At 38.7% G+C, this 14,117-nt stretch overlaps 1 protein-coding gene across 1 annotated transcript in view; it reads right to left on the bottom strand.

The window, feature by feature from the left end:
• LOC150083520 (rap1 GTPase-GDP dissociation stimulator 1-like) overlaps positions 1–2,168 on the bottom strand; it is a 148,509-nt gene extending 146,341 nt beyond the window's left edge. The window contains exon 1 of the mRNA XM_090378516.1: positions 2,165–2,168. Coding sequence (XP_090234642.1) covers positions 2,165–2,168 — 4 coding nt within the window. The remainder of the gene's footprint in view (positions 1–2,164) is intronic.
• Positions 2,169–14,117: the final 11,949 nt, after the last annotated feature.

Genomic DNA, 14,117 nt, shown 5'->3' with positions numbered 1-14,117 from the left:
AGTTATAATTGAAGTCTTGTCTAGATGATCCTGCAGTGCTTCTTTAACCAGTGCCTCCATTAATTTTCCGGGAACAGAAGTTAAACTAACAGGTCTATAATTACTTGTGTCGCCCTTTGATCCTCCTTTGTGAATTGGAGTCACATTTGCACTTCTCCAATCCATGGGTACTTCCCCTGAGTCCAAGGAAGCTCTCATAATTATGGCTAAGGGTTTGATTACTTCCTTTGCTGCCTCCTTTAATTTAACTGGATAGATGCCATCCACCCCAGGTGCTTTTCTTGTATTTATCTTCAACAATTTCTCCTCCACTTTACTTGCAGTTATTACAAGATTCTCTAGCTTACTGCCAGAGTTGAATACACCTCTGGCATTCCCCTCGCTGAATAACTCGTCATGTGTGAATGTCGATGCAAAATATTCATTTAGTTTGTTAGCTACCTGAGCAGGATCATCAACAGTTGACCCATCGATATCAAGTGGACCAATCTGATTCATCCCCTTCCTTCTAGAGTTTACATAAGTAAAGAACTCTTTGCTGTTTTTCTTTGCATCCCTTGCCAAAGATTTCTCGTAATCTGCCTTCGCCTGCCTAACCTCCTTTGTAACTTGGTTACAGATCAACTTGTATCTATCATAGGCTTCTGTGTCACCCATTAATTTATATGTATCCCATGCATTTTTCTTCTCTGCCATATGTCTCATTAGTTCATCTGACATCCACTTAGGCCTAAACCTTGAACAATATTTCTTAGTTGGTATGTAAAGCCTAGTAGCTTCCAAGATAAGTTCTTTGAATGCTTCCCATTTTGAATTTGCTGTTGGTAGCATCATCAGTTGGTCCCACTGTATAGAATTTAAATACTGTCTCAGTCCATCGTAGTCGCCTTTACGAAAGCAATAACCCTTCCCTTTACCCCTAATGGTAGTTACCTCTTTGAGTAAATCCCACTTCAGCACACTGTGATCACTGCCACCTAGTGGTTCATTTATCTGCAGATTCTTAATGCATGAAGAATCACTACTGATAATCAAATCAAGAGTATTACTCCCTCTAGTTGCCTCCCGAACATGCTGATGTAGAAAACAATCATCCAATAAATTCACAAAAGCCTTGCTAGTGTGTGAGTGACCAGGCCCCCAAATTCCAGTGAATATCTGGGAAATTAAAATTCCCCATTATAAGACTCTCTGATTTACTGGCCCACTCTATTTCCCTGTACAGTTTCTTATTATACTCATCAGAGTCATTAGGCCTATAGCCTATAGCACACTCCTACTCTCAATTTTGATCTCCCAATGCTTATGTCACACCAAACTGACTCGACACTGCACTGTCCAGCAATGTCGACCGGCTTCACTTCCTTGGATTTTATGTATTTCTTAACTAATAGCATAACCCCTCCTCCCTTCCTATCCTGTCTATCCTTTCTGTAGACGTTGTACTCCCCAAATTCCAGTTCTGCATTCCTTATATCTGTGTGACACCATGTCTCTGAAATCCCCACAATATCTGCCTTTGATGTTTTGAGCAATACCTTAAATTCATCAAATTTATTTACTAAACTCCTAGCATTGGTGTACACGCAAGCATACATGCACCTGTTCTTTTTCTTAGCTACCCTAACACAACCCATGTGTTTACTTGTACCCCAATGATTCCCAGCAGTCTCTGAAATATCCTGCATCTTATTTTCCAGACTGCAGCTCATTGCAATGAACACCATCATTAGTCCATATAGCAATGGAAGTTGGTTCTATGGGGAAACACATCTTTCTACAACCTTATTCTGATCAGATGGGTTGAGGCGTACAGGATGCCTAGAGAATATCTGCTGTTGAGGTGCATTGTGCCAACAATGAAGTCTAGAAGAGGTGGCGATTATGGTGTGGTGTGGTGCACTTTCTTCCTCTGTACAATCTTTGATGGCTGTGCAGAGAGGTAGAAATGATGACACTTTATCTTAACATCCTAGACAATTCAATGCTTCCTAAAATGTGGCAGTTCTTTGGTACAAACTCGTGTTTTCAACAGGATGCTCTTGAGATTGGATCACAGATATAAATGTACAAAAGGTGGAATGGGCAGTGCAGAGTCCCAATTTTAAAACTCTATGGAACAACTATGAAAGGTAAGCCTTTCATTCATTGATGAAAGGCTTACCCATTCTGTGATACATTCCACCTCCCAGGTGGAATGTATCACAGTGGTCAAAGCAAGTGGTAGAAATGTTAATATGAAACAAATGTGTGTCCAGATACTTTTTAGAGGTATACATACCAAAAGGAAACCAATGTGAAAAATGTACATATACTTGTAAGTACATACTGCAAAAGCCCACATATAAAAATCATATATACTCGTGAAAGAGTTTAAAAATATAATTATTTAATAGGGAAAATAGTTGCAATTGTTCAAAGGAGATTCTAAAAATAATTTAGAAGAATTTTATATACAAATGACATCGCAATTTTGAAAAACATTTCCTAGAATTTTGGATGGCTAGAATTAAGCCTGATCTAACATATAATGCTGTGGATAATATTAAGAATTAAGTCCAGAAGAAACATAACAGACCACATAATTGACTGGTATATAAAATCAAATGAAAGAAAAGGAAAGTTTTGTGTTCCATAGCAATTTCTAACTGACCATAAAAACCAGATAACAAAATGCCTAAATGAACTATATAAAATACAACAAAATATGTTAATAAAGAAAAAGCCTGAAATAGTAGATTTAATAATAAATCTGATCATAATTTGCATGTGACAGATGGAATAGGCAGATGAATAGACAGATGAAAAAAAAAACAGTCTCCTCATGATATAGTAATATAACGAGGGACAGAATTGTAACAAATCATAGATACATAAATGGAAGATTTAGTTGAGATGTTATATACCAGCAAAACTGTCTGATCTCCTTGGTGCTCTTCATTTTTTTAATTTCTAAAGTTTTTATTCCTTCATGTATAACTGATCTCATGCTAAGAACTACCTTCAACTTCTGAAAATTTAGGTAAGCTTTGGAAGTTGATCTAGTCTATAAGGTAATACTTTTTTCCCCCAGTGTTTCTCATGGATATCTCTTAGCATTAGCATTATAATGATTTATTAGCATTAGCATTAGTAGAAGCATTTGATGCAAGAAAGCAAGCTTATGCAGCATCAGCATAAGCTTGCTTTCTTGCATCAAAAAAAAAAAAAAAAAAAAAACCACTTCCACTTCACCCCTCTGTTCATTCAAAATACCTGTCCAGCTGAGCCTTAAACTTATTTAGGCTATCAACTTCCACAACAAGGGATGGAAGTCTGTTCCACCAACCAACCACCCGCTGGCTAAAAAGTACTGTTTTGCTATTTTATGCTATTTCAGTTTTTATTATGATTAATCGTAATGTCTTTATGAACTGAAGTGTTTCTATTTCTGTGGCAGTTTTATGTATGCATATGAGAAACAGCTGGCTGTGAAATTTTAGCTTCTTTGAGCAAATAAACCAATTTATAGTTGCTGTAGCACTAGCATTAGCATTAGTAGAGGCATTTGATGCAAGAAAGGAAGTTTATGCAGCATCAGCCAAAAAAAAAAAAAAAAACCCCACTCCCATTTCACCCCTCCATTCGTTCGAAATACCTGTCCAACTGAGCCTTAAATTTATTTAGGCTATCAACTTCCAAAAGGGATGGAAGTCTGTTCCACCAACCAACTACCCGCTGGCTAAAGGCAAATTTCCACATATCTATCCTACATGTTTTTCCTCAATTGGAATTTATACCCTCTCAGGTGATTATTCTGAGCAAGAGAAAGAATCCCATTGGCATTGAGCATTCTCAAACCATTCAAGAGTTTATACACCTCTATCAGATCACTTCGCTGGTGCCTAGTCTCCAGACATTGTAATTTGCAAAACTTAAGCCTTTCTTCGTAAGAGCAACCCTTTGTTCCGTTCACTAACCTTGTTGCCCTTCTCTGTACCCGTTCCAGCAGCTCTACATCCTTCTTGAAATGAGGCCTCCAGACCTGTATACAGTAATCAAGGTGTGGCCTGACCATTGCCTTATACAAGGGAATAATCACCTTCTTATCTCTGCTAGAAAAATTCCTGTATATCATTGACAATACACCATGAGCTACTCTTGCAGCCAGTCTGCACTGCTCAGAAAACTTCATATCTGCCTGCACAATTACCCCCAGGACCTTTTCATTCTCTACCAGTGTCAGTATAGTACTGCAGAGTTGATACATTGCTCTGCGGTTACTATTTCCCATATGCAGTACTTTACATTTGTCAATGTTAAACTTCATTTGCCACATCTGAGCCCCATCTGCTCAACCTTTCCAGATCCTCCTGCAGCAGCATACTGTAAGTAGTGTCCTTAACAACCCTGCCAACCTTTCTATCATCTGCAAACTTGGACATTAAGCTTGATATATCATCATCAATATCATTTATAAATACAGAAAACAACAATGGACCCAACATTGAACCCTGAGAGACTCCACTAATAACATTAGTCCACGATGAGCAGTGTCCATTGATTACCACTCTCTGTCTTCTCCTCCTCAACCATCCCTTTATCCATAGCAGCAATTTACCTCCATTGCCACATTGCTCCAATTTGTGCAGCAGTCTTCCATGTGTAACAGTACCAAAAGCCTTTCTAAGATCCAAATATATAATATCAAAGTTATTCCATGCATCCAGTTTTTTTGTGACTGCATCATAGAATCCAATCAAATTGGTCAGGCAAAACTTTCCCTTAATAAAACCATGCTGTGTCCAAGCTATAACTGAAGTCTTGTCTAGATGATCCTGCAGTGCTTCTTTAATCAGTGCCTCCATTAATTTTCCTGGAAAAGAAGTTAAACTAACAGGTCTATAATTACTTGTGTCACCCTTTGGTCCTCCTTTGTGAATTGGGGTCACATTTGCACATGTCCAGTCCATGGGTACCTCCCGAGTCCAAAGAAACTCTCATAATTATGGCTAAGGGTTTGCTTACTTCCTTTGCTGCCTCCTTTAATATAACTGGATAGATCCCATCCACCCCGGGTACCTTTTTTATGTTTATCCTCAACAATTTCTTCTCCACTTTCCTCTCAGTTATTACGAAATCATCTAGCTCACTGCCAGAGTTTATTTCACCTCCGGCATTCCCCTTCCTGAATAACTAATCATGTGTGAATGTAGATGCAAAATACTCGTTTAGTTTGTTAGCCACCTGAGCAGGATCATCATCAACAGTTGAACCATCAATATCCGATGGACAAATCTAATTCATCACTTTCCTTCTAGAGTTACACACAGGTAAAGAACTCTTTTCTGTTTAACTTTGCATCCTTTGCCAAGGATTTCTCATAATCTGCTTTTGCCTGTCTAATCTCCTTTGTGACTTGGTTACAGACCAGCTTATATCTATCATAGGCTTCCAGTTCACCCATTAATTTATATGTATCCCATGCATTTTTCTTATCTGCCATATGTAAATAAATAGTAAATTATAGTAAATAAATTTGATGAATTTGAGGTATTGCTCAAAACATCAAAGGCAGATATTGTTGGGATTTCAGAGACGTGGTGTCACACAGATATAAGGAATGCAGAACTGGAATTTGGGGAGTACAATGTCTACAGAAAGGTCAGACAGGATAGGAAGGGAGGAGGGGGTTATGCTATTAGTTAAGAAACACATAAAATCCAAGGAAGTGAAGCCAGTCGACATCGCTGAACAGTGCAGTGTTGAGTCAGTTTGGTGTGACATAAGCATTGGGAGATCAAAATTGAGAGTAGGAGTGTGCTATAGGCCTAATGACTCTGATGAGTATAATAAGAAACTGTACAGAGAAATAGAGTGGGCCAGTAAATCAGAGAGTCTTATAATGGGGGATTTTAATTTCCCAGATATTGACTGGAATTTGGGGGCTGGTCACTCACACACTAACAAGGCTTTTGTGGATTTACTGGATGATTGTTTTCTACATCAGCATGTTTGGGAGGCAACTAGAGGGAGTAATACTCTTGATCTGATTATCAGTAGTGATTCTTCATGCATTAAGAATCTGCAGATAAATGAACCACTAGGTGGCAGTGATCACAGTGTGCTGAAGTGGGATTTACTCAAAGAGGTAACTACCATTAGGGGTAAAGGGAAGGGTTATTGCTTTCGTAAAGGTGACTACGATGGACTGAGACAGTATTTAAATTCTATACAGTGGGATCAACTGATGATGCTACCAACAGCAAATTCAAAATGGGAAGCATTTAAAGAACTTATCTTGGAAGCTACTAGGCTTTACATACCAACTAAGAAATATTGTTCAAAGTTTAGGCCTAAATGGATGTCAGATGAACTAATGAGGCATATGGCAGAGAAGAAAAATGCATGGGATACATATAAATTAATGGGTGACACAGAAGCCTATGATAGATACAAGTTGATCTGTAACCAAGTTACAAAGGAGGTTATGCAGGCGAAGGCAGATTACGAAAGATCCTTGGCAAGGGATGCGAAGAAAAACAGCAGAGTTCTTTACTTATGTAAACTCTAGAAGGAAGGGGACGAATCAGATTGGTCCACTTGATATCGATGGGTCAACTGTTGATGACCCTGCTCAGGTGGCTAACAAACTAAATGAATATTTTGCATCGACATTCACACATGAGGAGTTATTCAGCGAGGGGAATGCCAGAGGTGTATTCAACTCTGGCAGTAAGCTAGAGAATCTTGTAATAACTGAGAGTAAAGTGGAGGAGAAATTGTTGAAGATAAACACAAGAAAGGCGCCCGGGGTCGATGGGATCTATCCAGTTATATTAAAGGAGGTAGCAGAGGAAGTAAGCAAACCCTTAACCATAATTATGAGAGCTTCCTTGAACTCAGGGGAGATACCCACAGACTGGAGATGTGCAAATGTGACCCCAATTCACAAAGGAGGATCAAAGGCTCACACAAGTAATTATACACCTGTGAATTTAACTTCTGTTCCTGGAAAATTAATGGAGGCACTGGTTAAAGAAGCACTGCAGGATCATCTAGACAAGACTTCAGTTATAGCTCGGACACAGCATGGCTTTGTTAAGGGGAAGTCTTGCCTGACCAATTTGATTGGATACTATGATGCAGTCACAAAAGAACTGGATGCAGGGAATAACTTTGATATTATATACTTGGATCTTAGAAAGGCTTTTGATACTGTTGCACATGGAAGACTGCTGCACAAATTGGAGCAGTGTGGCATTGGAGGCAAATTGCTGCTATGGATAAAGGGGTGGTTGAGGGGGAGAAGGCAGAGAGTGGTAATCAATGGACACTGCTCATTGTGGACTAATGTTATTAGTGGAGTCCCTCAGGGTTCAGTATTGGGTCCTTTATTGTTCTCTGTATTTATAAATGATATTGATGATGGTGTATATCAAGCTTAATGTCCAAGTTTGCAGACGATACGAAGGTTGGCAGGGTTGTCAAGGACACTACTGACACTATGCTGCTGCAACAAGATCTGGAAAGGTTGAGCAGATGGGCTGAGAGGTGGCAAATGAAGTTTAACATTGACAAATGTAAAGTACTACATATGGGAAACAGCAACCCCAGAGCAAGTTTTCAACTCTGTGGTACTACACTGGCAGTGGTAGAGAATGAAAGGGACCTGGGGGTGGTTGTGCAGGCAGATATGAAGTTCTCTGAGCAGTGCAGATGGGCTGCAAGAGTAGCTCACTGTGTCTTGTCAATGATATACAGGAATTTTTATAGCACGGAATAAGGAGGTGATTATTCCCTTGTATAAGGCAATGGTCAGGCTACACCTTGAGTACTGTATACAGGTCTGGAGGCCTCATTTCAAGAAGGATGTAGAGCTGCTGGAACGAGTACAGAGAAGGGCAACAAGATTAGTGAATGGAACAAAGGGGTGCTCTTACGAAGAAAGGCTTAAGTTTTGCGAATTACAGTGTCTGGAGACTAGGCACTGGTGAGGTGATCTGATAGAGGTGTATAAAGCCTTGAATGGTTTGAGCATGCTCAATGCTGATGGGATTCTTGATCTTGCTCAGAATAATCACCTGAGAGGGCATAAATTCAAATTGAGGAAAGACAGATGTAGGATAGATGTGCGGAAATTTGCCTTTAGCCAGCAGGTGGTTGGTAGATGGAACAGACTTCCATCCCTTGTCGTGGAAGTTGATAGCCTAAATAAGTTTAAGGCTCAGCTGGACAGGTATTTCAAACGAACAGAGGGGTGAAGTGGAAGTGGTTATTTTTTATTTATTTATTTTACTTTATTTTTTTTTTTTTTGGCTGATGCTGCATAAGCTTGCTTTCTTGCATCAAGTGCCTCTACTAATGATAATGCTAATGTCTCATTAGTTCATCTGACATCCATTTAGGCCTAAACCTTGAACAATATTTCTTAGTTGGTATTTAAAGCCTAGTAGCTTCCAAGATAAATTCTTTGAATGCTTCCCATTTTGAATTTGCTGTTGGTAACATCATCAGTTGGTCCCACTGTATAGAATTTAAATACTGACTCAGACCATTGAAGTTGCCTTTATGAAAGCAAAAACACTTCCCTTTACCCCTGATGGTAGTTACCTCTTTGAGTAAATCCCACTTAAGCACATTGTGATCACTACCACCTAGTGGTTCCTTTATCTGGAGAATCTTAATGGATGAAGAATCACTACTGATAATCAGATCAAGAGTATTACTTCCTCTAGTTGCCTCCCAAACATGCTGATGTAAAAAACAATTATCCAATAAATCCACAAAAGCCTTGCTAGTGTGTAAGTGACCAACCCACAAATTCCAGTCAATATCTGGGAAATTAAAATCTCCCATTATAAGACTTTCTGATTTACTGGCCCACTCTATTTCCCTGTACAGTTTCTTATTATACTCATCAGAGACATTAGGCCTATAGCACACTGCAACTCTCAATTTTGATCTCTCAATGCTTGTCACACCAAACTAACTCAACAATGCACTGTCCAGCAATGTCAACTGGCTTCACTTCCTTGGATTTTGTGTGTTTCTTAACTAATAGCATAACTCCTCCTCCCTTCCTATCCTGTCTATCCTTTCTGTACACATTGTACTCTCCAAATCCTTTCTGCATTCCTTATATCTGTGTGACACCACGTCTCTGATATTCCAACAATATGTGCCTTTGATGTTTTGAGCAATACCTCAAATTCATCAAATTTATTTACTAAACTCCTAGCATTGGTGTACACACAAGTATACATGCACCTGTTCCTATTCTTAGCTACCCTAACACAACTCATGTGTTTACTTGTACCGCAATGACACCCAGCAGTCTTTGAAATACCCTGCCTCTTGTTTTCCAGGCTGCTGCCCATTCCAATAGAAGACAGTGCAAGAATCTCTTTCACCTCTGCCAGTGGCTACTGTTAATCTATTAGTCCTTCTATCCCCCCAATCTAGCAGTTTTCCGACCCACCTAACACTGCCTCGATAACATCAGCAAACATTCTTGCACCCTTTCTATTTAAGTGTATCCCATCCCTGTAGAAGCAGTCTCTCCTGTTAACAAGTACAGACCAGGCTGAAAAAAATTCTACCCCTTGAGCCTTGCAAAATCTTTCCAGGGCCGAATTGATCGACAAGGCTCTCATCATATACTCCCTCCTATCGTGTCTGGGCAGAATTGCAGACACTTTCAAATTCAACCCTAATTCACGGCTTTTTTTCAACAGTAGCCTGTACTTGTTAAATAATTCCACCGGTCTCCTACTCTTAATATCATTAGTGCCAACGTGTACAACTATATCACTTTTTGTGCCCTTAAAAGATGATATCCGCTCTACAACGTCATCAACCTTTGGGCCTGGCAAACATACCCTGGTCCTGTTCCACCTATCCTTTTTACAAAGCATGTTTCCCATTTCCCTGACAATAGTGTCACCATCAACTACTAGTTCCTTTGGGACCAACGCATTCTGCCTTGGCGGTTGCTGCTGTGTTGCGTGATGCCCAAGTGCAAGCTCTGGCGTTGGTGTGGGCAGCTGAGAGCTTGATGGGCCCTCAATTTAGATCCTTTGAGGGCATCCACCCTGTCCTTCAAGCTCTCATATAGGCCCATAACAATGCTGAGTTGTCGCCTGATGGGCTGAGAGGTGGCAACTGAAGGTTAACATAGACAAATGCAAAGTGCTGCATATGGGCAGCAGTAATCCCACAGTAACATATCAACTGTGTGGTACTACACTCAGGATAGTGGAGAATGAAAAAGACCTGGGGGTATTTGTGCAGTCAGAATGAAATTTTCTAAGTAGTGCAAAAAGGCTGCAAGATCTTGTCAATGATATATAGGAATTTTTCTAGCAGGAGGTGATTATCCCCTTGTATAAGGCAATGGTCAGGCCACACTTTGAGTACTGCATACAGGTCTGGAGGCCTCATTTTAGGAAGGATGTAGAGTTGCTTGAGCTTATACAGAGAAGGGCAAAGAGATTAGTGAATGGAATGAAATGTTGCTATTACCAAGAAAGGCTTCTGCAAATTGCAGTGTCTGAAAACTAGGCACCTGCAAGGTGATCTAATTGAGGTGTATAGGGCCTTGAATGGTTTGAGCAAGCTCAACACTGATGGGATTCTTCCTCTTGCTCAGATTCTGCACCTGAGGGGGCACAGATTCAAATTGAGGAAAAGGTAGTTGTAGAATAGATGTGCAGAAATCTGCTTTTAGCCAGTGGGTGGTTGATTGCTGGAACAAACTTCCATCTGTTGTGGAAATTGTTGACAGTTTAAATAAATTCAAGGCTGAACTAGACCAACTTTTGGAGTGAAGAGATGGATGAAACAGGAAGGTGTTTTTTTTTTTTTTTTTTTTTTGGCTGGTGCTATATAAGCTTGCTTTCTTGCATTATATGCCTCTACTAATGCTAATGCAAGTCTGGTGATCATGCTGGCCACGGCAGTTATTGGATATTTTCCGTTTCAGGATATTCCTCCACCACTTGAGCTATATGTACAGTGGCACTGTCGTGCATGAAAAGAAAATCTGGGTCAATCACACACCTTAAAAAGTTGCACATAGGGTTCGAGGGCTGTTCTCGGTACTTCTGTGCAGTTACAGTACTCCTATAAAAAAAAATGAAGATAAGTGCAGCCATTGTTCATTATTCTGCCCCACACAAGAACACTACCTACATCATAAGTGTAGCTTTCTCTGACGTTGCAGAGATAGTACTGCATTCCTCATTGGCTCCAGATGAAAAAATGTCTAGAAACTGTTTGTAGACTAAAACAGGTCTCATCAGAGAACAGAACTGTACACAATTTGTGATGGCTCCAAGTCACATGTTCGTGGCACCAGTTTTGATGAGTTCTGTGGTGTTTTAGGGTTAATAGAATACAAACCACTGGCTTCCTTGCATAGAGTCCACTTGAATTGAGTCTTCTTATCACAGTCCGGTTAGAAATGTTTTCGCCTATGGTTGCAGCAACCTCAAGAGAATTGATGACAGGATATTGTAAGGTTTCATCTTGCTGTTAGAGACAGATAACAGTATGTTCTGGTTGACGTAGCCCTTGAGTGAGCTCAGCCAGCTGTTCTTGTAATGGTTCCTGTCTCGTGGAACTGCTTCTATAGTGCTGAGACAACACTGTGTGACACATTAAGCCAAAGTGCCACCTCTTCCTGTGACTGCCTAGCTTCTAGTCATCCAACAGCCTGCCATCTTAAAGAATCATCTAAACAACAAACTTTTTCATTCTTAAATCAGGGATGGCACTGAATAAAGAGACAAAGAGTTGTGTGTATAACATGAAATGGAATAAGTGGTTTTAAAAGCTTAAGTAAAGCCAAAAGAAAAATTTGGAGTTGTTCTCAGTGTCATAAAATAAAAGGAAGAAATTAATGACAAAAAAGATAACATATTAACCTATCACACCTAGCTACAATGTAGCCGAGTGGTCAGAGCAAGAGTGCAGTAACACGCACTTTGAGTCAGCCAGGGTTCACACCCGTGACAGCTAAATAAGATAAACATTTCCATTGACGTTGGTGAAGGAAAAACCAAAATAAAATGAAGAGTGTCAGGCTTGGTCAGCCGACTTGTAAAATTCGGCTAGACATTTCAACATGGAGGAATGACATGCTTTTCACCCATGCCATTGACCCCTAAATGGGACAAATGGCAAGGAAATTTTTTTTATTAATCTATTACACCTCTTAGTCAGCACAAAATAAAAGCAGAACCTGAATCAAATGATGTCATTAACTTTGTACACAGATACAGAAGACAAAAGAATTACATTTTTTCAAAATAATTTATATTAAATGAACAGTATACAGAGAACAAATGGGAAGTTATAAGCAATCCAGTGCTATCACAAACTCGATAACCGAGAAGATACCGGAACATATGGAACTTAGGGAGTAGAATGACTCATTAAAAGAATACATTTCAATGTTGATCAAATATGCTAACGGATTAAAATGTACAGTATCAGATTTAGTGACAACTGAAAAAAGTAAATTTACAGTAAGCAATAAAATAAAATGCGACCAAAATAAATTTACTAAATATGCACTGTGGAATAGCATTAGCATTAGTAGAGGCATATGATGCAAGAAAGCAAGCTTATTCAGCATCAGCCAAAAAAAAAAAAAAAAAAAACCCCACTCCCATTTCACCCCTCTGTTCGTTCGAAATACCTGTCCAGTTGAGCTTTAAATTTGTTTAGGCTATCAACTTCTACAACAAGTGATGGAATGAGCATAATGTATCAAAAAGAAAAAATATTCTCTTATTAGCAGAGTAATGTAAATAAAAAGTATTGAAAATACAGAAAAAACACAAATATACCACTGAGAATATGAAAAAAAAAAAAAAAGTGTGGCTGGAAACACGGTTGATGATTCAAATGATGGGAACTCAACCAGGTGGATGAGATAGAGACAAACTCAGAAATTGATTTTCAGTTCCTACAAACTTTTTTTTTTATGGTGCATGAGTGATTTTTTTTTTATGGTGCATGAACTTTTTTTTTTTATGGTGCATGAGTGATGCAGCAAGTCCATCCTTGCAAGAACCCATTACACTGGCACATAAAAAAAATCTCTGAAATCTTAAATAATGGGAGAAGTTGCAATAGCACTGAAATCAAGTCCTTACTGACAGAAAAGGCTGAATTTGAAAATTCAAGTAATTTCTTTTACATATATGTAAAGCAGACTCAGCTCCTTATTTCTACAGATATTCTTGAACATTCATTCTAGTCATGGTATGTTCAGCACACTTCCCCATGATATCTACACACCTGCTTGTTTTGATCAATATTAGACTAGACTTTCATGGAGATAAACAAGCAACGAATGAACACTAAATTTTGTTTAACCCTATACCACATGTGGCAGCCTAAGAGACTCCACGGATAATTTTTTCAGGAAAAAAATTATTAGAAGGCATGTTCTAAACAATGCATAAAAATTAATTTATTTTAACTCAAAGCAGCATTCTTTTTGCTCATTCCTTCTAATAACTGATACACTTCTTTAACTTTCAATTAGTTATATAATTTTATTAGAAATTTTCTGCACCTGGTTAAGGGTTAAAACTGGAAAAATATAACCCACAGATGAAAAGAAAAATCTAAATAAGTCTGATTAATCTGTGACAGAATGTTATGCTTTGATTTGGAAGATGGTGGGAAAAGGGAGATAGGGCTGAAGCAATATATGAAGCAACTGCTTTGAGGGCAATTTTTAGAGAGAACATTTTTCAAATAAAAAAAAAAAAAAAGTCAAAACATTGCACCAAACTTAAGGTTTATCTCATGAACCAAAATCATTACCTTGTGTAATGATTTTGTAGAATAGATGTGACGAAGCAGTTTTGGGGGGTACTAATAAACTTATCCCCTGATAAGGTAACACCAATGTTTATTAGAGTAATAGGTATTCTAGGTTATGAAAAGTTTTGCTATCATTCCTGAAGCTGCAGCAAATATCTATCATTACAGAGATAGTGGTGTTTCACTACCTCTATAATGTTTTATTAAACTAAATTAGATTTGAATACCACTATCTCTAGTGGTATTCGAATAAAACATCAGAATGATGTTTTATTGGAATACCAATAAAATTGGGA

The sequence above is a fragment of the Mastigoproctus giganteus genome, chromosome 7, assembly GCF_048544385.1.
Source record: "Mastigoproctus giganteus isolate SK-2022 chromosome 7, ASM4854438v1, whole genome shotgun sequence".
Lineage (NCBI taxonomy): Eukaryota > Metazoa > Arthropoda > Arachnida > Uropygi > Thelyphonidae > Mastigoproctus > Mastigoproctus giganteus.
The sequence above is the reverse complement of the archived record's forward strand: the minus strand, read 5'-3'. Positions and strand labels throughout refer to the sequence as shown.